Source organism: Bufo bufo, chromosome 1 (genome assembly GCF_905171765.1).
Source record: "Bufo bufo chromosome 1, aBufBuf1.1, whole genome shotgun sequence".
In the NCBI taxonomy this organism is placed as follows: Eukaryota; Metazoa; Chordata; class Amphibia; order Anura; family Bufonidae; genus Bufo; species Bufo bufo.
The window spans coordinates 196,654,662-196,680,762 of record NC_053389.1 but is presented as its reverse complement, the minus strand read 5'-3'; the positions used below and the strand labels follow the sequence as shown (position 1 = coordinate 196,680,762).

The following is a 26,101-nucleotide window of genomic DNA, read 5'->3' as shown; positions in this document are numbered from 1 at the left end:
CATTGCCTTTACTCAGGCACCAGGGCATAGGAATACAAGAAAAAAAATACTTATAGACTTCTGTAGGATGGGGATGTGACATGCAGTATTCACTGTGCAGGGAAGAGAGAAGGGACAGAGCTACTGAGCAATTCTTATATTGACACTTAACAAGGTAAGCATTTGCAAGAAACTGTTACTGTCACATATGTGTTTTGGCATTCCGGTTTTGAGATCCGGCAGAGAATATCAAAACTGGGTCAAAACAATTCAGTTTTGTCCCCATGCATTCTGAAAGGAAATAGATCTGTTCAGGATGCAGCAGGATGCCTTCCGTTCCGTCAGCAGTCTGTTTTGTGACCAGACACAAAACCGCTGCAATCTGCGGTCTTTTGTCCGGTCATTGAAACGGAATAAACCAGATCCGTCACTAAAAACGATGTAAGTCAGTGGTGTCGATTGACTTTAAATGTACTTAGTGACGGATCCGGTTTGTTCCGTTCCGATTTCACACAAACGCATACTAATGCAACGGATGCATCCAGATGTGTAATCAAAACTTAACCATTTTAGTTGGGTTTTGAGATCCTCTGCCGGATCTCATAACCTGAAATCAAAATGCATAATTGAAAGTAGACATTGACTTAATTTTTATTTTTTTGTGACATGATATCACTCTGTGATTTGATAACACAGTCAAGTAAAGACCTCTTGTCACGGATGGTGTACAGGAAACAAGACAATGCAATATAATCAATGACTCACTGTATCCACAACTAAGGAACAAAAGGGAGACCCCTGCATGAGACCTGCCACTCTCCCTGACTGCTCAGCCTATGCGAACACCCCAAAGGTGGATGGGCGCATATCCACGTACCTCGGCTATCTAATACCTGAAGACCCTACAATAGTGAGGGGACACGACCACCGACTCCCTACACTAGACACGGAGGGAGTCAGGGTCTCCTGAAATCCAGCAGACAGAAAATCACAAATAAAGGAACAGCACTTATCTTGCAGAGGACTGGGAAATAGGAACAGCATGCACACTCACTCCAGGAAGTTGTATAAGCCGCACACTACTGTATTAAGGGGAGGAACTTAAAGGGAAGCAATCAGTCCAACTGCATGACAGCTGAGATAGACTAACGAGATGAGGAACTGAAACCAAAACAAAGAAACTCAAGGAGGAGGATCTGGAAGGCTCCTGTCAGAGCTTCTCAGCTGTTTGGTTGTGACAGTACCCCTCCCTCTACGAGTGGACTCCGGACACTCAGAGCCCACCTTCTCAGGATGGGACCTATGGAAAGCCCTGATGAGACGGGTGGCCTTAATGTCCGTCACTGGGACCCACATCCTCTCCTCAGGACCATAACCCTCCCAATGAACGAGGTACTGGAGGGAACCGCGGACAAGACGAGAATCCACAATCCTAGAGACCTGAAATTCAAGATTTCCATCAACCATAATCGGAGGAGAAGGCAAAGGCGAAGGTACAATAGGTTGAACATAAGGTTTCAATAAGGACTTATGGAAAACATTATGGATCTTCCAAGTCTGAGGAAGATCAAGACGGTAGGCAACAGGATTGATGACAGACAGGATCTTGTAAGGCCCAATAAACCTAGGACCCAACTTCCAAGAGGGAACCTTCAATTTGATATTTTTGGTAGACAACCACACCAGATCACCAACATTCAGGTCCGGACCAGGCACACGTCTCTTATCTGCCACACGCTTATATCTCTCACTCATGCTCTTTAGATTATCCTGAATCTTTTGCCAAATAGATGACAAAGACGAGGAGAATCTGTCCTCATCAGGTAAACCAGAAGACCCCTCTCCCGAGAAAGTCCCAAACTGCGGATGAAACCCATATGCACCAAAAAATGGTGACTTATCAGAGGACTCCTGACGACGGTTATTTAAAGCAAACTCAGCAAGGGACAAAAAAGAACACCAATCCTCCTGATTCTCCGCCACAAAACAGCACAGATATGTCTCCAGATTCTGATTGACGCGCTCTGTCTGGCCATTCGACTGCGGGTGGAAAGCAGAAGAGAATGACAACCAAACCCCCAAGCGAGAACAGAAAGCCTTCCAGAATCTGGAAACAAACTGCGTGCCCCTATCAGAGACTATGTCTGAAGGAATACCATGCAATTTGACAATGTGGTCAATAAATGCCTGCGCCAGCGTCTTAGCATTGGGCAAACCAGGAAAAGGGATGAAATGCACCATTTTGCTAAAACGGTCCACCACCACCAGAATCACAGTCTTCCCCGAGGAACGAGGCAAGTCCGTTATGAAGTCCATGGACAGATGTGTCCAAGGACGGGAAGGAATGGGTAAGGGAAGGAGAGGACCTGATGGCCGTGAATGAGGGACTTTGGCACGAGCTCAAGTCTCGCAAGCTGCCACAAAACCCACTTACGAAGCGCAGGCCACCAGAATCTCCGAGCGATGAGATCCAGTGTGGCTCTTGCCCCGGGTGCCCAGCAAGGACGGTATCGTGGTGTTCCTTAAAAATCTTGTGTCTCAAAGCGAGATGCACAAACAACCTCCCAGGAGGACAAAGATCAGGAGCCTCTGACTGGGCTGCCTGCACCTCTGCCTCCAATTCAGGAAAAAGAGCAGAGACCACCACACCTTCAGCCAAAATGGGACCCGGGTCTTCAAAATTCCCACCTCCCGGAAAACAACGTGACAGGGCATCTGCCTTCACATTCTTAACCCCAGGGCGGAACGTGACAACAAAATTAAACCTTGAAAAGAACAAAGACCATCTGGCCTGTCTCGGGTTCAGACGCTTGGCTGACTCCAAGTAGGCCAGATTTTTATAGTCAGTAAACACGGTAATAGGGTGTCTGGCTCCCTCTAGCCAATGGCGCCATTCCTCAAAAGCCAACTTGATGGCCAACAATTCCCTATCTCCCACATCATAATTTCTCTCTGCGGAGGAGAGTTTCTTCGAGAAAAAGGCACATGGTTGCCATTTGGCAGGAGAGGAACCCTGAGACAAGACCGCACCCACCCCTACCTCAGAAGCATCAACCTCAACTATGAAGGGTAACGAAATATCAGGTTGTACCAGGATGGGAGCGGAAGCAAAACTCTCCTTGATATTAGAAAAGGCCTTACACGCCTCTACCGACCAGGAAGAAAAATCTACCCCCTTTCTGGTCATATCAGTGAGTGGTTTAACAACAGAGGAATAATTCAAAATAAATTTCCTGTAATAATTGGCAAAGCCCAAAAAACGCATCAGCGCCTTCTGATTCTCAGGAAGCTCCCACTCAAGCACAGCGCGGACCTTCTCGGGGTCCATGCGAAAACCAGAAGCGGAGAGAAGAAACCCCAGAAATTGAATTTCTGGAACCGCAAACACACATTTTTCCAGTTTCGCGTATAATTTATTCTCCCGCAGGATGAGCAAGACCTGACGTAAGTGTTCCTTATGAGTCTTGAAATCAGGAGAAAAAATCAAAATGTCATCCAAATACACTAATACAAATTTTCCCATTAAATGATAAAAAATGCTGTTCACGAAATGCTGAAAAAAGGCTGGGGCATTCATCAAACCAAAAGGCATAACCAAATTCTCAAAATGGCCCTCAGGGGTATTGTAAGCCGTCTTCCATTCGTCTCCTTCTCTGACCCTGACCAAGTTGTATGCCCCTCTTAGGTCTAATTTGGAAAAGACTTTAGCTCCAACAACCTGGTTAAACAGGTCCGGGATCAGAGGAAGCGGATAAGGGTCACGAATAGTGATACTGTTCAGCTCCCTGAAATCCAGACAAGGTCTTAAAGAACCATCTTTTTTCTTAACAAAGAAAAAACCAGCGGCAACAGGTGACTTCGAGGGTCGTATGTGTCCCTTTCTCAGACTCTCAGAGATATAAGCACGCATAGCGACCCTCTCAGGTTGGGAAAGATTGTATAAACGAGATTTAGGCAGCTTGGCGCCTGGGATGAGATTAATAGGGCAATCGTACTCCCTGTGCGGAGGCAAATCCTGAACTCCACTCTCAGAGAAGACATCCGAAAATTCAGAGAGGAAAGGTGGTACAGTCTTAGTAGAAACCTCAGAAACAGATGTCATGAGGCAATTCTCTCTGCAAAAGTCACTCCAACCATTTATTTGCCTCGCTTGCCAATCAATGGTGGGGTTATGTTTAGTGAGCCAGGGTAGCCCCAACACTAGAGGAGTAGGCAAACCGCTAAGGACGAAACATGACACATCCTCAACATGAGCATCACTCACAATTAAACGGATATTGTGAACTATGCCCTTTAATGATTTCTGAGAAAGTGGAGCGGAATCAATAGCAAAAACAGGAATATCCTTTCCCAAAGTGCATACCTGGAAACCATGAGTTATTGCAAATTGATTATCAATGAGATTGACAGCTGCTCCACTATCCACAAAAATCTCACAAAAAATGCTCTTGCTCTCTAGCGCCACCCTAGCAGGCAGGACAAAACGGGAACTACAAGCAAACGGAAAACCTTCAATTTCTGCCTCAACCCTGCCAATAGTAACAGACGGAACATTTTTAAAAGATTTTTTCCTTTTTGTTTCTTTATTACTCCCAGAAGACTGCCTGAATCTCCTAGAGGGACAAACATTTGCCAAATGATTTATACCTCCACAACAAAAACAAACCCTCCCATGCGGGCTGAATCCTCTATTGTCAGAGGCAATCAACCCCAGCTGCATGGGCTCCTGCTCAGAAGGGGCTGACAGCGACTGAGACCCCTGCGCACAGAAAGAGACCGCTGCACTGTCCCGGGACTGAGTATGACAGGAAGGAGAGATCTCTCCTCTCTCTCTAAGACGCCTGTCAATACGAACGGCCTGAGACATAGCAGAATCCAAGGAGGTAGGTCTCTCATGAAAGGCAAATGCATCCTTCAATCCCTCTGAAAGACCATGGCAAAATTGACTTCGGAGTGCAGCATCATTCCAACCAGTATCAGCTGCCCATCTCCGAAATTTTGAGCAGTATATCTCTGCGGATTGTTTACCCTGGCATAACAGACGTAGTCTAGACTCAGCCAGAGCAATACGATCCGGATCATCATATATCTGACCCAGGGCTAAAAAGAATTCATCCACTGAACGGAGGGGCCGTGCCCCCTCCGGCAGCGAAAAGGCCCAGGACTGAGCGTCACCCCTGAGCAGCGATATAATGATCCCCAACCTCCGTTCCTCATCACCAGAGGAATGGGGAAGAAGGCGAAAATGGAGTTTGCAAGCCTCTCTAAAACGCACAAAATTCTCACTACCCCCGGAGAACGTATCCGGGAGCGAGATCTTAGGCTCCGAACAAACTCCATGAATGCAAGCTGAACCGGTCACTTGAAACTGAGAAAAAGTCTTACGGAGATCAGCTACCTCCAATGAAAGACCCTGGAAGCGTTCAGCCAAAAGTGAAACCGGATCCATGCTTGAGACGGTTTTGGCGGTTTATAATGTCACGGATGGTGTACAGGAAACAAGACAATGCAATATAATCAATGACTCACTGGATCCACAACTAAGGAACAAAAGGGAGACCCCTGCATGAGACCTGCCACTCTCCCTGACTGCTCAGCCTATGCGAACACCCCAAAGGTGGATGGCGCATATCCACGTACCTCGGCTATCTAATACCTGAAGACCCTACAATAGTGAGGGGACACGACCACCGGCTCCCTACACTAGACACGGAGGGAGTCAGGGTCTCCTGAAATCCAGCAGACAGAAAATCACAAATAAAGGAACAGCACTTATCTTGCAGAGGACTGGGAAATAGGAACAGCATGCACACTCACTCCAGGAAGTTGTATAAGCCGCACACTACTGCATTAAGGGGAGGAACTTAAAGGGAAGCAATCAGTCCAACTGCATGACAGCTGAGATAGACTAACGAGATGAGGAACTGAAACCAAAACAAAGAAACTCAAGGAGGAGGATCTGGAAGGCTCCTGTCAGAGCTTCTCAGCTGTCTGGTTGTGACACCTCTACAGGGAATTACCAAAAACGAGCCGCCCATTCCTGATGATTGCCTACTTGTCAGAATAAGTGAAGGCTGCGTTTACATGCAGCAATCATCTCTTCTGTATGCAGATGAGCAATTGCTGCTGTGATTTCTCATCGTCATACACATTCATTGTTTCTGGCCAGCAGATACAATTTCTGTTTATCCAGAAGGACTGGTTGTCTAAAAACAATTATTTAAAGCTTCTTTGCACGGGCCGACAATCCAGGCAATTATCTGGAAGGATCATTACTAGAAACGATCCTTCCCAATAGTAAAGGTACTGCCAATTACCCAATGAATGAGCAAACGTGCATTCATTGGGTGAAAGCATCACTCATACAGTCATTTGAATCATCATTTTTGTACAGCAGTTTGTTTTGTGTAAACAGGGATCTGCTGCCCAGAAACAATGATTTTCATTGGAGACAAACGATTGTAGCAGCGATTGCTTCTCCCCATACAGAGGAGATGATTGCTGCATATAAATGCAGCTCTCACCTCCTCCTCTGACAAAGCAGACAATTATCATGGAAAAATGGTTCATTCTCGATAATTGCACACTGTCTTGAGCAAAGAAAGGAGCCTTTTGAGGTTCATATTATCCCGTTCCGGATCTTCATCGTAGAAGTACGGCTAAAGACTTGTCTTTAAAGATGCTGCCGCTCACGAGCACATAACTGCCAGGTTTCTGCTGTTTTAAACAACAGAGGCCCAGATGAACTCTGCATCTGGGAGTGCTAAAACTGGGAGCCGCATGCCTCCTGGCCTGGGCCGCTGTAATAGTAATAGGCCTAAGCCTGTATGAAGCTTACAGGCAAATTACTAGTAGATTCCAGTGCAGGCCTGTAGGTGGCAGCACTGAATTGGAATATACTGAATTCAGTATTCTACAATGCAAAAATATGAATTATAGAATACAAGATACAATCTAATGATTGCATGTTATGGTCACCTAGGGTGTATTAAAAAAAATAAATGTAAAAGTTTTAAAAACATAAAAATAATAAAATATTAAAATTAAAATCACCTCCCTTTCCCTAGAATAAAAAACATACATAAACAATAAAATAAAACATCCTGGGAATTGCCATACCTGAAAGCGCTCATATTATTAAAATACAAAAATACACTGCCTGTCCAAAAAAAAAGTCGCCACCTGGATTTAACTAAGCAAATAGTTAGCCTTCAATTGGATAATTACTGCATGCGCGATTATCTTATAGCTGGCAATAAGTTATTTGACCCCAACTGGTGCAATGAGACTTCTCATTTCTAAAACAACCATGTCGAAAGACACATCTCGTGGTCGTGGAATAGATGTTAGGCTGTTTGAGAAGGGTCAAATCATTGGCATGCATCAAGCAGAGAAAACATCTAAGGAGATTGCAGAAACTACTAAAATTGGGTTAAGAACTGTCCAACGCATTATAAAAAACTGGAAGGATAGTGGGGACCCATCGTATTCCAGGATGAAATGTGGCGGGAAAAAAATCCTGAATGATCGGCGATCACTTAAACGTTTGGTGAAATCAAATCGAAGAAAAACAACAGTAGAACTCAGGGCTATGTTTAATAGTGAAAGTAAGAGCATTTCCACACGCACAATGCGAAGGGAACTCTTCAATTTGCTAGGGAGCATAAAGATTGGACTCTGAAGCAATGGAAGAAGGTCATGTGGTCTGATGAGTCAAGATTTACCCTGTTCTAGAGTGATGGGCGCATCAGGGTAAGAAGATAGGCAGATGAAGTGATGCACCCATCATGCCTAGTGCCTACTGTACAAGCCTGTGGGGGCAGTGCTATGATCTGGGGTTGCTGCAGTTGGTCAGGTCTAGGTTCAGCAACAGTATGTGCTCCAAGAATGAGATCAGCTGACTACCTGAACATACTGAATGACCAGGTTATTCCATCAATGGATTTTTTCTTCCCTGATGGCACGGGCATATTCCAAGATGACAATGCCAGGATTCATCGGACTCAAATTGTGAAATAGTGGTTCAAGGAGCATAAAACATCATTTTCACACATGACCACAGAGTCCAGACCTTATTCCCATTGAGAATCTTTTTTTTTTTTTTTGGTGGCGACTTTTTTTTGGACAGGCAGTGTATTTATCACTTATGGCGAATGGCATAATGGAAAAAAAAATATGAGCTCTCAAAGAGCTCTATAAACATAAAGTTTTTAGTTTTTTTCAGTATTTTCAGTATTAAAACGCAAGAAAACTATATAAATGTGGTATCACCGTAATCGTACTGACCTGGAGAATGAAGGTAACAGGTCATTTTTACTGCATAGGGACCGCCATAAAGACAAAACCCATAAAACTGTGGCGGAATTGTGTGTGTTTTTCAATTCCACTTAATTTGGCTCTACAACTATGTGACCCAAAAAAAAAAAAAAGCTATGGCTCAGTGAAAAACAAAACTGCAAAAACAGAAAATTACTGAGGGCTGAAGGGGTTAATGATGCTTTCACCCAATGAATGAACGCTTGCTTATTTATCAGGTGATCTGAAACACCTTTAGATGGGCCAATTATTGGAAATAGTCATCCATGTGAACATTCTTTCCTAATATTCAGCTTTTGGAAGGGGCCTTTGGAAAATGTTTAAATATATATCTCCATCATTGATAGCCACTTTGTTTTAGTGTTGTCCATAAATTTTGTAAAACCCTTTGAATTTAATTTTCAGAGGATGCAGGTCAAGCTATCTTTAAAGCAAAAGATGCGGACAGTACACATTGTACTGTCTGCATCTGTAGTTCTGTTCCGATAACCCACAAAAAAAATATAGAGTGCGTCCTATTCTTGTCTACAATTTCAGACAAGAATAGGCATTTTCTATATAGCGCCAACCCTGTGCGTTTTCGCAAAATTCGGAATGCACACGGCCAGTATCAGTGTTCTGCGGATTCGCAACTTGCAGACCGCAAAACACGGTGTGGTCATGTGAATGTACCCTTAATCCATTTAGTTGCATGGGACAACACTGTAATACACCGAAGAGCCACTAAGAAAAATATGTCTTTATGAGTACGAATATCACCAGAGGGACAAAAACTTTGAAGAGGCTGCAGTGCTCACGCAAGTGCCCCAACTAGTGTTGAGCGAACTTCTGCTTTCAAATTTGGCATACAAGGTTTGGGATATCTAAGTTATGGTCCGTGGTAGCACAATCCATAACGGAATTCTTAGATAACCCAAACCTTGTAAGCCGAACTTGAAAACAGAAGTTCGCTCATCCCTAGCCACAACCCCTTCCAATAGGTGATCGGGGGGGTGTTGAGAGTTCGACTCCCACCAATGTAATAGTAATAGCCCATCCTTAGAATAGGCCATCAATAGGCATGAGCAAATCGACTTCGGATGAAACATCCAAAGTCGATTTGCATAAAACTTTGTTTGAATACTATTAGAATATTATAATGTATTGGCTCAGAAGAGCCGAAGTTATTACTTTGCGAAGTCTTGCGAGACTTCGGGTAATAACTTCTGAAATTAATTTCTACTGTTAAAAATCTTTTACCGAACTCGGGTTCATACAGTATTGGAACGAAGTTTTATGCGAATCGACTTCGTATTTTTCATCTGAAGTTGATTCACTCATCCCTAAATACTGTGTTATTAATTAATTCAGTATATGAACAAAATGCAGTATGCTCCTAGGCACTCTCTAGTGGCTACAGTCACAATATTACCATTTAAAGGGGTTGAGCAGTGCTACAATATTGATGAACTATCCCCAATATAAGCTATTTATATCAGATTGGTGGGGGTCTGACTCACAGCACCCCCGCTGAGCAGCTGAAGAGGTAGTGGCGCTCGTGTGAACACTGCTTCCTCTTCAAAATTGCCTATGTGCCGTCTCCTTTACAGCGCCGGCACAGTGCAATTACAATGGGACGAGCAGTTGTAATTACGCGGCACTGCCTTTATCTAGGAGAGGAAGTGCAGGCATTTTGAAGAAAAAGCAGTATTCGCATGAGTGCCGCTACCTGTTCAAACAGCTGATCAGAGGGGGTTCCGGGTGTCAGACGCCAGCCGATCTGATATAAATTGCTTATACTGAGGATAGTTCATCAATATTGTAGCACTGCACAACCCCATTAACTCTATGGCTATGCAGGGGATATGGAGCTATGATTGGGGGAAAAATAGAATCCTATATAAAGATATACTATGACAATAATCATCACCGAGTTTCAGGGCCGGTACAAGGCAGGGGCCGAAGGAGCGGGTGCCCTGGGCGCTACCATTTGCGGACAGGAGGGGGGCGCAGGTGAAGTGCCAGCCACGGCCCCCCCTACATCATGCTGTGCCCCCCCAACTAAAATGACCCCCCCCCCAAGTGAGCAGCCGCCGCCGGGCACAGGGAGATGAGCGCTTCCATTGCGCTCATCTCCATTGTAAACTGTCTGTGCCAGCGGAGGTGCAGGGGAGGGAGAGGCGTGTCCCTTCCCTTTCCTCTGATAGGCTGCAGGCAGGCACCGAAGTGGAGGAGAGGCCCCGCCCCCTAATTACTCCTGTTTACCTTTCTAAAGCTAAAGGACCTTTGATGATGTCATCACAGGTCCTGTAAGGGAACTGCACAGTGTAAAGTGTAGTTCCCAGGTTAGAACAGTGCATCTGCCAGGACCTGTGATGACATCATCTTCAACATCACAGGTCCTGCAGAATCTAGCAAAGGAACTGCACCAAAAATGGTGTAGTTCCTAGGTTTCAAAGGTACATCTGCCAGGACCTGTGATGACATCATCACAGGTCCTTCAACCCCTAACAGCAAGTATTAAAAGTTCACAAACAGCTCTGTATTGATCCATACAGACTGGAATGGAGAGGTAAGAGGAGGTCCTCCACTTTTCATCATTTACCCCCCCCCCCCCCTCCATGCCCTGTTTTTACTCATTGCTCACTCATGTATACTACTTCAGACAGTTACCACTACCTCATGTACCTCACAGTGACTATAATGCATAACTGACCACATATTTCTATAAACACTGCATCTACAGTATTATACCTTCTATGTGTCACATCAATACACTGCTCTGTGTATATATATATATATATATATATATACACACACATACATGCACACACACTGCATATATTACACAGTATTATACATGCAATATGTACAGATATATAGTATATACCGCAGTGCACTGATATGTGAGGTATGAGGTATAATAGATGCTGTGTGTACAGATATCAGTACACTTCTGTATATACTATATATGTGAGGTACGAGGTATAATAGATGCAGTGTGTACAGATATATAGTATATACAGCAGTGTACTGATATGTGAGGTACGAGGTGTCAATACACTGCTGTATTTACTATATACCTGTACACACTGCATCTATTATACCTCGTACCTCACATATTACACTACTGTATATACTGTATACACTGCATATATTATACCCCGTACCTCACATATCAGTACACTGCTGTATATACTATATACCTGTACACACTGCATCTATTATACCCTGTACCTCACATATCAGAACACTAGGGAATATACTATATACCTGTACACACTGCATCTATTATACCGCGTACCTCACATAACTGTACACTGCTGTATATAATATACATCTGCATCTATTATACCTCTTTTGTGTGCCAGGGCTGTTTTGTAATCCCATTCCGGCCCTGATGGCATAAATTATAAAACGCAGCAGCAAGAATAGTTCATGGAACAAAGGGAGGGGCTATAAAAGGGGAATGGGGGCCCAATTTAGATTCCTGCTATGGGGCCCAGTGATTTTTATGTACGCCCCTGGCTGCAGGCACTAGGCCGGCAGCCTATCAGAGGCCGGCGCAATGACGTCATCGTGCCGCCTGAGCCTTACATTACAGCGTGGGACACAGGAAGAGGCTGCATCGCATCGCTGACACTTAGGTAAGTATAAGTGCTTTTTTTTTGTTTTTTTTTACAATAGTGTTACTGGCACATTGGGGGGGCTTATTACAAAACTGGCACATGATGATGGGGGGGACTTTATACTGGCACATGATGATGGGGGGGAACTTTATAGTGTCTGTGACTTTCAAAGTCCCACAGTCCTTTGTTCTATTGCTTTAAGTATATTCTTGTTTTGAAACAACATTGATTCTTTCTTAAAAACGGGGGGGGGGGGGGGGGGGGCGCAGTTTGCCATGTTCGCCCTGGGCACCAAATGGCCTTGTCCCAGCCCTGCCGAGTTTATACCTATTTAGATTTTGAATTTTAAAAAATAACGTGAACATTTAATGCAAAGCCAGTGGTTTTTTGTGGCCCTCTGTTGCAGCCTGTGCAAATAATTAAGCAATCTCTTCTCTGCCTCATTAACTTCCCCTCTACAGTTCTCGGCTTATAGATCCTATGGACTTGAAATGGTTTTCTGTGGTATGGAGCGAATATAGGGCAGGAAAATGTACAACACATGCAGAACAGAGAGCAGGAAAATCAGTGGCTTTATCTATTTAAAAGTGAATATAAAAATAGAAACTCCAGCAGACACGGGAAATAATGCCCAACGTTCCCAAACCTAGCAACATTATTACTGAGCTCATCAGTTTTCCCCAATGCCACCTTTGAATAGCCACTTCAATAGCAATAGAGAATAATCCAGCTTCTGTCTTTTATTTTAATTGCAGAGTTTGCAGACATCACTGACTGCTGGTTGTATTACTGGTAACTACATGTCCAGGTTCACAGTTATCGAAAACCTACAGTTATATGTACAATTACAGACTGAGCACAGGAATCTGGAGAGCCACATATGTTGGTACAAGATACTGCACAGAAGAGGGTGCAGACAGTCCCCTGTGATGCAGCATGCATGTCACATGCAATGTGCCCAGTGTAGGAAGAGATGACTAGTTGGCAAAACTTGTTCCATTTTTTACATTCATAACATTTTCCTCTCTGGTAGTGCCCCCTGCTGTCTATCCTTCTGGTCTGCCTTCTCCTGCATTCAGAGGTGAGCTAACATGCTCAGTACCTTCCCTGCTCCCTTCCCCTCCTCTCAGTAGGGGAAGCAATCCAGAAATCTTTTATTCATTTATTCGTACTTCTAAATTCATAGCTATATCTCTTTAGAGGGTGGAGAAGAAAATTGTGAGAGCATTACATTTCATATGCATCTCTGGGGCTTTATGTGAGGGAGGGAGAAAGGAAATAAAGGGGTTCTCTGGGCTTTTAATATTGATGATATCCTCAACAATATCAGATCAGCAGAGGTCCGACACCCAGCACCTCAGACGATCAGCTGTATAAGGAGATGGCATGCGCAGTGTGCATTTGCTGTCTCCCTTCTCTCTTCCTGCTCGCTGCTGCTATGTCTATGGCAAAGCAGCAGCGATCAAAAAGAGGGATGGCAGATGGCACGTGCATACTGCGTGTGCCTTCCTGATCGGATATTGATGACCTATCCTGAGGATAGGTCATCAATAGTAAAAGCCCAGGGAACCCCTCTAATTGCAATGTTTTATGGGAGATCCAAGTGCCTAATTCTCTTATGTGAGCTGTTGCCCACCCACAAGAAAGGAAAAAAAAGTCCTTCAGGTGAGCAGATACTTGAGTAAAAAAAAGTTTTAAATTCATCGAATAACCCCTTAAAGAGGACCTTTCACTTGTATAAACTATGTGAACTGAGTATGCTGCCATATAGAGCGGCGCCCGGGGATCTCACTGCACTTACTATTATCCCCGGGCGCCGCTCCGTTCTCCCGTTATAGGCTCCGGTACCTTTGCTCCTTAAGTTATAGTAGGCGGGTCTTCCCTTGTCCTGTGGGCGTCTCCTTCTCCTAGGCTGCAGCGCTGGCGAATCGCAGCGCACAGCTCACAGCCTGGTAGAAAAAAACCTCCCAGGATGTTAGCTGTGCGCTGCGATTGGCCAGCGCTGCAGCCTAGGAGAAGGAGACGCCCACAGGACAAGGGAAGACCCGCCTACTATAACTTAAGGAGCAAAGGTACCGGAGCCTATAACGGGAGAACGGAGCGGCGCCCGGGGATAATAGTAAGTGCAGTGAGATCCCCGGGCGCCGCTCTATATGGCAGCATACTCAGTTCACATAGTTTATACATGTGAAAGGTCCTCTTTAAATATAATTGCCTATGGGTACATTTACAAGGTGCTTTTTTAGTGACTTTTGCATAGAAAAACTGTCCAGTAAAAGTACATCAAATAACCTACAGGAATGACTTGGCTGCAAGGTTATTCCACTGAAGCAGCAGAACATGCAAACATCAACTTAAAGAAAAAGCTGCTAACACTTGACAAGTGGGTGGTGAAGTCTTCTTTACACTCATTTTCCAACATTTTCCAATTAACGCACGGTACAAATATAGCTGGGGGAGCTCGGAGTTTCTGACCTTGACAACCTGTTTATAAGGTATTGAAGAAATATCACATGACGTGATCTAAATATCCTAGGGTTTACGGCTGAACGTTATAGCAAATCCAGGTCATATTTCTTGCTCTGTGTTTAGGCTAGGGCTATATACAGTAGTATATATTTTATTGCCATGAGTAACAGTAAAATCATAGCATTAGCGGAACTTCAATTTGTCAAGACAGGAATGGAGGATGGGCTTGTGACCAGAGGCAGACCAGGTTGAATAGCTGGTTTTGGTCACGTCTACTCCACGACATTTTCTGATGTAACATTGTGGTTGTGTGATTGATGTGATGTGAAAGGTCACTTTGTAGCTCAAGCCTAAAAAAAAATTGATTAGGTAATTGTATACTTGTGATCCAATGGATTACGTCTGCAGCTGAAAGGTATTGATCGTGATCTGTGTAGAATTAATTGGCCAGGACTGGATACATAACCCAGGGTTCTCCTATAGATTGTGTCTGCTCTCTATAGACACTTTACAGCACAACTCTTACTTACTTACCGGCATATACAAACAAAACATCCGGTACCTGTGGATCTTAAATTCAAAGTTTGACTCTTAATAGGAACCAAGTTAAAGGGGTTTTTCTGAGTGTTTAATACTGATGACTTATAGAGATGAGCAAATTTCCGCTTATGAAATTCATTCACACTTTGTTTGGTAGTAAAAGGTGAATTGCGTTATGGATTCTATGCAATTCTATGACGGACAAGAGAGGACTCCCCTGCATAACGGAAACAGGACGGATCCGTTTTGGAGCCCATAGACTTCTATTATGATTGAATGAATAACGGAATGCCTCTAAAGGCTTATTCCGTCATAGAGTTGCGTTATGGTCCGTGGTAACGGAATCCATAACGCAATTCACCTTTTACCACCAAACGAATTTTAAAACATGAAATTTGCTCATCTCTAGTAGTCAGTAGAGATGAGCGAAGTATTGGAAAATTAGATGTGGCTGCTTTGCCAAATTTTACAAAAAAGATTTGTTTTGTGACAAATTACTTAGGGTACTTTCACACTTGCGTTGTTGGATTCCGGCAGGCCTACCGGATCTAAAAATACATATGCAAACGGATGGCATTTCTTTCTGGATCCGGATGCGGATCCGGCTGACAAATGCATTGAAACATTGGATTTGTCTCTCCGGTGTCATCCGGAAAACCGGATCCGGTTTTTATTTATTTTGCATGCGCAGACCGGGAAACCGGATCCGTTTTTCCCGGAACACTTGGTACCAGATCTGGCATTAATAAATTTCAATGTAAATAAAATGCCGGATCCGGCATTCCGGCAAGTGTTCCGGAATTTTGGCCGGAGAAAATACTGCAGTATTTTTTCCGGCCAAATACCGTAAGAGGGACTAAAGACATCCTGATGCATACTGAACGGATTGCTTTCCATTCAGAATGCATTAGGATATAACTGAAGCGTTTTTTTCCGGTATTGAGCCCCTGTGATGGAACTCAGTACCGGAAAACTTTAAAGCTAATGTGAAAGTACCCTTAGTCATGAAGCGCATTTCTTTGTAAGTAGTGGGTGCAATGACAGAAAACGTGAATTGTGCTGCCCCGTCATTGTACCCCTCAGATGCAGTGTTCATAGCTGATCGCGGCATCTGAAATTAATATTATAGTGTAAAAAAAAAATTTGAATTTATAAAATCATACATACCCTCATCCATTTGATTGCGAAGAGCTTACCATCACCATCTTGATTGTAGATCCAGCGCAAAATTCATTGTCATCATCGGAGCTTGCCAGCTACGGAAGCCCAGGAGATCCAGCCTGCAGGCTGGGTCTCCTAGGCAACTGTCAGCGTCTTACACAGTAAGTGCATAATGTATTGTACTGAATTGAAACAGGGATAAAACACTGAAAAGGAGAAGTCCCACAGTGAGCCAAAAATACAAAAGTAAAAAAAAAAGTGTTTTTTTTAAAATAAAAAATAATTTAAGTTTTAAGTAAAAAAAAAAAAAGAAGCCCCCTCACCATAAAATAGTGTTTAAAAAAATAAAAAATAAAAAACAGACATAATAGGTATCGCCGCGTCTGTAACGACATGCTCTATAAAAATGTCACATAATCTGCCACCTCAGTTGAACACCATAAAAAATATATATATAAAAACTGAGCAAAAAATGACACTTTTTTGTCACCTTACATCACAAAAAGTGTACTTCCAAGCAATCAAAAGGACATATGTACCCCAAATTAGTACTAATCAAACCATCTTTTCCCGCAAAAAATGAGCCCCTACAAGACAATTGCCCAAAAGATAAAAAAAATATGGCTTGAGAGACTAAAACATGATTTTTTTTCTTCAAAAATGTGTTATAGTGTAAAACTAGAATAAATGTAAAAAAAAAAGTAGACATATTAGGTATCCTCGCGTCCATAATGATCTGCTCTATAAATATATCACATGATCTGTCCACTCAGGTGAACACTGTAAAAAAAAAACTGTGCCAAAAATGTCTTTTTTTTGTCACCTTCATCACAAAAAGTGCAATTCCAAGCAATCAAAAAGATATACACACCCCAAAATGGTAATAATCAAACCGTCATCTCTTCCCGCAAAAAATGAGTCCCTACATAGGAAAATCGCCCCCCAAAAAAAATATGTCTTTCAGAAAATGGAAATGCTAAAACAAGATTTTTTTTTTCAAAAATGTTTTTATTGTGTAAAACTGAAATACATTAAAAAGTAGATATATTAGGTATTGCTGCATCAGAAACAACCTGCTATATAAAAATATCACATGATCTAACCCCTAAGGTGAATTACATTAAAAAAAACAAGCAATTTTTTGGCACAAAGTGTAATATTAAGTGATCAAAAAATCATATGTACCCAAAAATGCTACCTATAAAAACATCAACTCTTTCCGCAAAAAATGAGCCACTACACAAAACAATCAGCAGAAAAAAAATATATATACCTTTCAGAAAATGGTGACACAAAAAAACATGATTTTGTTTTCCACAAACGCTTTTATTGTATAAAACTGAAATAAAAAAATAGACATATTAGGTATTGCTATTTCCATAATGACGTGCTCTATAAAAATATCACATGATCTACCCCCTCAGTTGAACGCTGTTAAAAAAAAAAAAAGTGTCATGATGACTGATCAAAAAAATCATATGTACCCTACCAATAAAATTGTCAGAAAAGAGCCCCTGCACAAAACAATCGGCAGACAAATAAAAAAAATGTAGCTTTCAGAAAATGAAGACACAAATTTATTTTTTTTGGTTTTCAAAAATGCTTTATTATGTAAAACTGAAACAACAGAAAAATACACATATTTGGTATTGTCGCGTCTGTATAAACCTGCTCTATAAAAGCAACACATGATCTATCCTGTAATGAGAACTCCGTAAAAAAACAAAAAATAAAAACTGTGCCACAACAGCCATTTTTGGTTATCTTGCTGCAAAAAAAGCGTAATATTGAGCAATATTGAGCAATCAAAAATCATATGTACCCCAAATAGTACCAACAAAACTGTCACTTCATCCCGTAGTTTACAAAATGGGGTCACTTTTTGGGAGTTTCTACTCTAGGGGTGCATAAGGGGGTCTTCAAATGTGACATGGCAGCTCAAAATTATCCCAGCGACATCTGCCCTCCAAAACCCATATGGCACTCCTTTCCCTCTGCGCCCTGCCTTGTGCCCATACAGCAGTTTACCACCACATTTGGGGTGCTTCTGTAAACTGCCAAATCGGTAATAAGTATTGAGTTTTATTTGGCTATTAACCCTTGCTGTGTTACAGGGAAAAATTTATTAAAATTGAAAATCTGCCAAAAAAGTAAAATTTTGAAATTTCACCTCCATTTTCCTTTCATTCTTGTGAAACACCTAAAGGGTTAACAAAGTTTGTAAAAATCAGTTTTGAATAATTTGAAGGGTGTAGTTACTAAAATGGGTAAAATGGGTCATCTATGGGTGGTTTCTACTTCGTAAGCCCCACTAAAGTGACTTCAGAACTGAACTGGTCCTTAACCACCTCAGCCCCCTTAGCTTAAACACCCTTAATGACCAGGCCACTTTTTACACTTCTGACCTACACTACTTTAACCGTTTATTGCTCGGTTATGCAACTTACCACCCAAATGAATTTTACCTCCTTTTCTTCTCACTAATAGAGCTTTCATTTGGTGGTATTTCATTGCTGCTGACATTTTTACTTTTTTTGTTATTAATCGAAATTTAACGATTTTTTTGCAAAAAAATGACATTTTTCACTTTCAGTTGTAAAATTTTGCAACAAAAAACGACATCCATATATAAATTTTGATCAAAATTTATTGTTCTACATGTCTTTGATAAAAAAAAAAATGTTTGGGTAAAAAAAAATGGTTTGGGTAAAAGTTATAGCGTTTACAAAATATGGTACAAAAATTTGAATTTCCGCTTTTTGAAGCAGCTCTGACTTTCTGAGCACCTGTCATGTTTCCTGAGGTTCTACAATGCCCAGACAGTACAAACACCCCACAAATGACCCCATTTCGGAAAGTAGACACCCTAAGGTATTCGCTGATGGGCATAGTGAGTTCATAGAACTTTTTATTTTTTGTCACAAGTTAGCGGAAAATGATGAATTTTTTTTTATTTTTATTTTTTCTTACAAAGTCTCATATTCCACTAACTTGTGACAAAAAATAAAAACTTCTATGAACTCACTATGCCCATCAGCAAATACCTTGGGGTGTCTTCTTTCCAAAATGGGGTCACTTGTGGGGTAGTTATACTGCCCTGGCATTCTAGGGGCCCAAATGTGTGGTAAGTAGTTTGAAATCAAAATCTGTAAAAAATGGCCGGTGAAATCCGAAAGGTGCTCTTTGGAATGTGGGCCCCTTTGCCCACCTAGACTGCAAAAAAGTGTCACACATGTGGTATCTCCGTACTCAGGAGAAGTTGGGCAATGTGTTTTGGTGTGTCATTTTACATATACCCATGCTGGGTGAGATAAATATCTTGGCAAAAGACAACTTTTCCAATTTTTTTTTACAAAGTTGGCATTTGACCAAGATATTTATCTCACCCAGCATGGGTATATGTAAAATGACACCCCAAAACACATTGCCCAACTTCTCCTGAGTACGGAGATACCACATGTGTGACACTTTTTTGCAGCCTAGGTGGGCAAAGGGGCCCACATTCCAAAGAGCACCTTTCGGATTTCACTGGCAATTTTTTACAGATTTTGATTTCAAACCACTTCTCACGCATTCGGCCCCTAAAATGCCAGGGCAGTATAACTACCCAACAAGTGACCCCATTTTGGAAAGAAGACACCCCAAGGTATTTTGTGATGGGCATAGTGAGTTCATGGAAGTTTTTATTTTTTGTCACAAGTTAGTGGAATATGAGACTTTGTAAGGAAAAAAAAAAAATCATCATTTTCCGCTAACTTGTGACAAAAAATAAAAAAATTCTAGGAACTCGCCATGCCCCTCACGGAATACCTTGGGGTGTCTTCTTTCCAAAATGGGGTCACTTGTTGGGTAGTTATACTGCCCTGGCATTCTAGGGGCCCTAATGTGTGGTAAGTAGGTAAATGACCTGTGAAATCCGAAAGGTGCTCTTTGGAATGTGGGCCCCTTTGCCCACCTAGGCTGCAAAAAAGTGTCACACATCTGGTTTCCCCGTACTCAGGAGAAGTTGGGCAATGTGTTTTGGGGTGTCTTTTTACATATACCCATGCTGGGTGAGAGAAATATCTTGGCAAAAGACAACTTTTCCCATTTTTTTATACAAAGTTGGCATTTGACCGAGATATTTATCTCACCCAGCATAGGTATATGTAAAATGACACCCCAAAACACATTGCCCAACTTCTCCTGAGTACGGCGATACCAGATGTGTGACACTTTTTTGCAGCCTAGATGCGCAAAGGGGCCCACATTCCTTTTATGAGGGCATTTTTAGACATTTGGATCCCAGACTTCTTCTGACGCTTTAGGGCCCCTAGAATGCCAGGGAAGTATAAATACCCCACATGTGACCCAATTTTGGAAAGAAGACACCCCAAGGTATTCAATGAGGGGCATGGCGAGTTCATAGAAATTTTTATTTTTTGGCACAAGTTAGCGGAAATTGATTTTTATTTTTTTTCTCACAAAGTCTCCCTTTCCGCTAACTTGGGACAAAAATTTCAATCTTTCATGGACTCAATATGCCCCTCACGGAATACCTTGGGGTGTCTTCTTTCCAAAATGGGGTCACATGTGGGGTATTTATACTGCCCTGGCATTCTAGGGGCCCTAAAGCGTGAGAAGAAGTCTGGAATATAAATGTCTAAAAAATTTTACGCATTTGTATTCCGTGAGGGGTATGGTGAGTTCATGTGAGATTTTATTTTTTGACACAAGTTAGTGGACTATGAGACTTTGTAAGAAAAAAAAATAATAATTTCCGCTATCTTGGGCCAAAAAAATGTCTGAATAGAGCCTTACAGGGGCGTGATCAATGACAGGGGGGTGATCAATGACAGGAAGGTGATCAGGGAGTCTATATGGGGTGATCACCCCCCTGTCATTGATCACCCCCCTATAAGGCTCCATTCAGATGTCCGTATGTGTTTTGCGGATCCGATCCATGTATCAGTGGATCCGTAAAAATCATACGGACATCTGAATGCAGCCTTACAGGGGGGTGATCAATGACAGGAAAGTGATCAATGACAGGGTGGTGATCAATGACAGGGGGGTGATCAGGGAGTCTATATGGGGTGATCACCCCCTGTCATTGATGACCCCCTGTAAGGCTCCATTCAGACGTCCGTATGTGTTTTGCGGATCCGATCCATGTATCAGTGGATCCGTAAAAATCATACGGACATCTGAATGCAGCCTTACAGGGGGGTGATCAATGACAGGGGGGTGATCAGGGAGTCTATATGGGGTGATCACCCCCTATCATTGATCACCCCCCTGTAAGGCTGCATTCAGATGTCCGTATGCGTTTTGCAGATCCGATCCATGTATCAGTGGATCCGTAAAAATCATACGGACATCTGAATGCAGCCTTACAGGGGGGTGATCAATGACAGGGGGGTGATCAGGGAGTCTATATGGGGTGATCACCCCCGTCATTGATCACCCCCCTGTAAGGCTGCATTCAGATGTCCGTATGCGTTTTGCGGATCCGATCCATGTATCAGTGGATCCGTAAAAATCATACGGACATCTGAATGCAGCATTACAGGGGGGTGATCAATGACAGGGGGGTGATCAGGGAGTCTATATGGGGTGATCACCCCCGTCATTGATCACCCCCCTGTAAGGCTGCATTCAGATGTCCGTATGCGTTTTGCAGATCCGATGCATGTATCAGTCGATCCGTAAAAATCATATGGACATCTGAATGCAGCCTTACAGGGGGGTGATCAATGACAGGGGGGGTGATCAATGACAGGGGGGTGATCAGGGAGTCTATATGGGGTGATCAGGGGTTAATAAGGGGTTAATAAGTGACAGGGGGGGGGTGTAGTGTAGTGTGGTGCTTGGTGCTACTTATTACTGAGCTACCTGTGTCCTCTGGTGGTCGATCCAAACAAAAGGGACCACCAGAGGACCAGGTAGCAGGTATATTAGACGCCGTTATCAAAACAGCGTCTAATATACCTGTTAGGGGTTAAAAAAATCGCATCTCCAGCCTGCCAGCGAATGATCGCCGCTGGCAGGCTGGAGATCCACTCGCTTACCTTCCGATCCTGTGAACGCGCGCGCCTGTGTGCGCGCGTTCACAGGAAATCTCACGTCTCGCGAGATGACGCACGGATGCATCCAGGAGGAATGAATCAACCACCTTCCGGACGCATCCGTGCGTTAGGCGGTCCGGAGGTGGTTAAAAAGTGGGTTTTGGAAATTTTCTTAAACATTTTAAGAATTGCTTCTAAAATTCTAAGCCTTCTAACACCCTAAAAAAATAAAATGACATTTACAAAATGATGCCAACATGAAGTAGACATCAGAGAAATGTACAGTAACAACTATTTTATGAGGTATCACAATCTGCTTTAAAAGCAGAGACATTCAAATTTAAAATATTCTGTAAATTTTGGAATTTTTTATAAATAAAGGTGAAACATATTGACTCAAATTTACCACCAACATGAAGTACAATATGTCGCGAGAAAACAATCTCAGATTCGCTTATATAAGTAAAAGTGTTCCAGAGTTATTACCACATAAAGAGAAACATGTCAGATTAGCAAAATGTGACTTTGTCCTTATGGTGAAAACTGGCTTGATCTTGAAGGGGTTAAAGAGGCCGTGGCGCTCAACTTATCTTCTTGCAGCTTAGGGTGGGTTCACATCAGCGTTATGTATTCCATTATGGCTTTCCATTATAACATGGTTATAACGGAAAATAACAGAATCCATAAGACAGAAGTCAAAACGGAAGCCTTTAAGAGGCATTCTGTTTTGATCCTTCATAATACTAGTCTATGGGCAGCATAACGGATCCAGTATGCAGAAGTCCAGTCCTGCATAACGGAAACCAGGACGGATCCGTTATGCTGCCCATAGAATTGAATTATGATGGAATACAAAACAGAAGCCTTTAAGAGGCATTCCGTTTTGCTTTCCATCATAATAGAAGTCTATGGGAATCATAACGGATCTGTCTGGTTCCCGTTATGCAGAACAGACAAAAAAGTCCTGTCGACAGGACTTTGTTTTCCGGGAGCCAGACGGATCCGTTATGATTCCCATAGACTTCTTATGACAGATCAAAATGGAATGCCTCTTAAAGGCTTCCATTTTGACTTCCGTCTTATGGATTCCGTTACTTTCCGTTATAACCATGTTATAACGGAAAACAATAACGGAACACATAACGCTGATGTGAACCCACCCGTACCAAGCGCATTAGATAGTGGCTCTGCTTGGTATTGCAACTCCGCCCCATCCGCCCCCTTAATGAACGTGACACCACTGGCCTAGGTCACTGTGCTCACAGGAGTGCAGAGGCCTCTTCAAACAGCTGATCGGCATGGGTTGCCGGGTGTTGGACCCTTACTAAATAATGACCTAACTGCCTTGGAATGAAGTATTACACATGCAGGACTATTCAATTAGACGGTACTGTATGTGCATTTTTGATCAAGTATTGATCAAGATTTTATCATTTTGTGTATACATCTTCTATGTAGACCTATGAGCCTCTATGGTTATTGTCTACAAGTGTAGTCTGATCTTGCAGTCATGTGTTACTCCTCTCCAGTATTATAGTCCATGTGGTGCCTTTGCAATCAAAGCATAAGTATTACCAATGTGATACAACATGTGGTGGAGCAGGCCACCAATTTTTATTTTTGACTGACTCTCAAGAAAGCTATTAGAAAAAACCCTCTTTGTGTTTTGTTTGCAAATTAACAGCATCAGAAGCGTAGCTGGTGAGGGTGCAGGTGGGCGACGGCCCTGGGACCATTCGCATGGTGCATACCACCAGGGGAGGATTGGTAATTCCCAGAGGAGGGGCACTCTCAACTGTGTCAGCTTCTATAGGACATGGATACAATTGAACGCTGTAGTTGAGCAGACAGCGGTATGCTTTCTGCTCTACAATTTGCCATCTTGTAGGCTGCAGGCAGTTTTAGGCCTGTGGCCTACACTAAGCCAGGATTCAAAAATATGTTTTTTTGTGGGGGGGGGGGGGGGGCATTCCATTATGACTTTGTAAGGGTGCATTCAGAATTATTACTTTTTCGCTAGACTCAAAGTGCATTATTGACTCCAAATAGGTACACAGGGGTATTATTAGTGTCTTAGGTCATTGATCCTGTTGTTACTTTGTAGGGGGCACATGGGGCATCATTACTTTCTAGAGGGCATGAATACTTTGTAAGAGGCAGAGCATCTGGAGCATCTGACTTATTACTTTGTGAATCATATTATTCTGTGGGGTACAAAAGAGGGCACTTTTACTGTGCGGTGCATTATAATAATCTGTGACACTTCATGGGGCTCTGTGTATCTGGCACTATTATTTTGGGGTACACAACCTGCCACTATTATTTTCAAAGGTGCTGTCCATGTAGTATTATTTATGATGCTATTAGGAAATAGAGTTTGGGGGCCCTGTGCCAAACAGCAGATACAGTAATAGGAGAAGATTGGTTAGCAACAGGCACATAACTGGGGGTATCAGCAGGATGGGAAGTTTGGGTAGGTTTGGGAAAGGCAGAGAGGATACTGTAAAAGTGGGGAGCCAAAGATGTCTCTGTTACAAACTCTGCAGGCACAAGTCATGGCTGGAAGAAGTTGTTATGGTTGTCGGGGCCGAGTAGAAAAAAACAGGAAAAGCGAAAGACTCCAATCGGATGAAACATGCATCAACTGTAAGTCACTGGATTTCACTGCACTATAATGACTTATACGGTCTGCAGAGCACCTGTGTAGGACTGGTACCTACCACTGTATAGCCACTGGATTCTATAGATATTCATGGTCCTTGTCATATTTTGAACTTGTTATCAATGTTGTAGAGTCAGACTATGAAGCTACTAAAGGGTCTTAGAGGTCCAGGTTGGGTTGGCCCCATTCCTACTGGGTGGCCTTCCTTCGTCAGAGGAACTGTACTGTAGGCAAACAAGGGAGTAAAGAGGTTGACCCAAGTGTCATAATAAGAAAGCAGAGGAGAAACTAACACCAGGCCCTTCTATATGTGGTGCAAAACCTAGCATCATAATAGAGTGCCGATTTAGATTTTTGCTATGGAGCCCTTTTCTATTCTGTATGTAACACATGTTTTGACCATCCTGACCACATTTACCATATGTGTTGATTAAAAGCACACCGCATATTTTTAGCTATACGTAGTATGAAATGAACTCATGTTACCTCAATTAAAAAGTCCCCCATCCTGAGACCTGCTCTCCAAGCCACTCCACCTTCATCCACACTTTCCAAGTACTGAAGCGCTGGAAAAGCCGGAGTTGGAGTAAACTCCTCAATTGGGGTTTGTGCTGTAAAGAAACATGACAATTATAAATTGTACTTCAAATAATCATTAATAATACAATAATCAACTCGACCACCCATAAGAGGACATAAAGGGGTCTTATTCCTGTAAAAGTACATATGGTGAAATATATCATGATGGGACTTTTTAAAGTCAGTTGTGCTTTAAGTTTGCAAATTCATCAAAAGTTGCAAGTTGTTTAATAAATTATGAGCATCTTCAACCAACAATTTTTCTTGTGCTCTGTTCTGGCTTTAAGAAAAGGATTTAATGATTCAGTTAGGCGAGGGAGGAGGAGGGGTACTGCTTAACCAGCTCACATCTAGGGATTGGTAAATATATGAATTTGGCATTATCATATCTGTACTGGCCCACAGAATTATGTTACTTATACCACACAGTGAATGCCGTAAATATATTCCACAAAATAATGTCAAAATTGTTGTTTTTTAATCTTTCCCCTTAAAAAAGTAAATAATAAAAGTTATTTAATACGCAGTATGTACCCCAAAATGATTTCTAATAATCTAAAATCCATGCTGCAAAATCAAGAAAACATTTTAGAAGAAATTTTTTTAAAGTTATGACTGCTAAAGCACAGACGGGGAAGATGTTCCTTAAAGGGCATCTGTCATCACATTTGTACCTATGATGTGTTGTATGTGCGCTTGGCAGCTGAAGGCATGTTGGCTGTGTTGGTGCCATGTTCAAA

The 26,101-nt window shown here is 42.4% G+C and overlaps 1 protein-coding gene across 1 annotated transcript in view; it reads right to left on the bottom strand.

The window, feature by feature from the left end:
- The window catches only part of SHANK1 (SH3 and multiple ankyrin repeat domains 1), a 553,037-nt gene that overhangs the window by 50,068 nt on the left and 476,868 nt on the right, over positions 1-26,101 (bottom strand). The window contains exon 15 of the mRNA XM_040430330.1: positions 25,269-25,393. Within this exon, the coding sequence (XP_040286264.1) occupies positions 25,269-25,393 (125 nt within the window). The remainder of the gene's footprint in view (positions 1-25,268; positions 25,394-26,101) is intronic.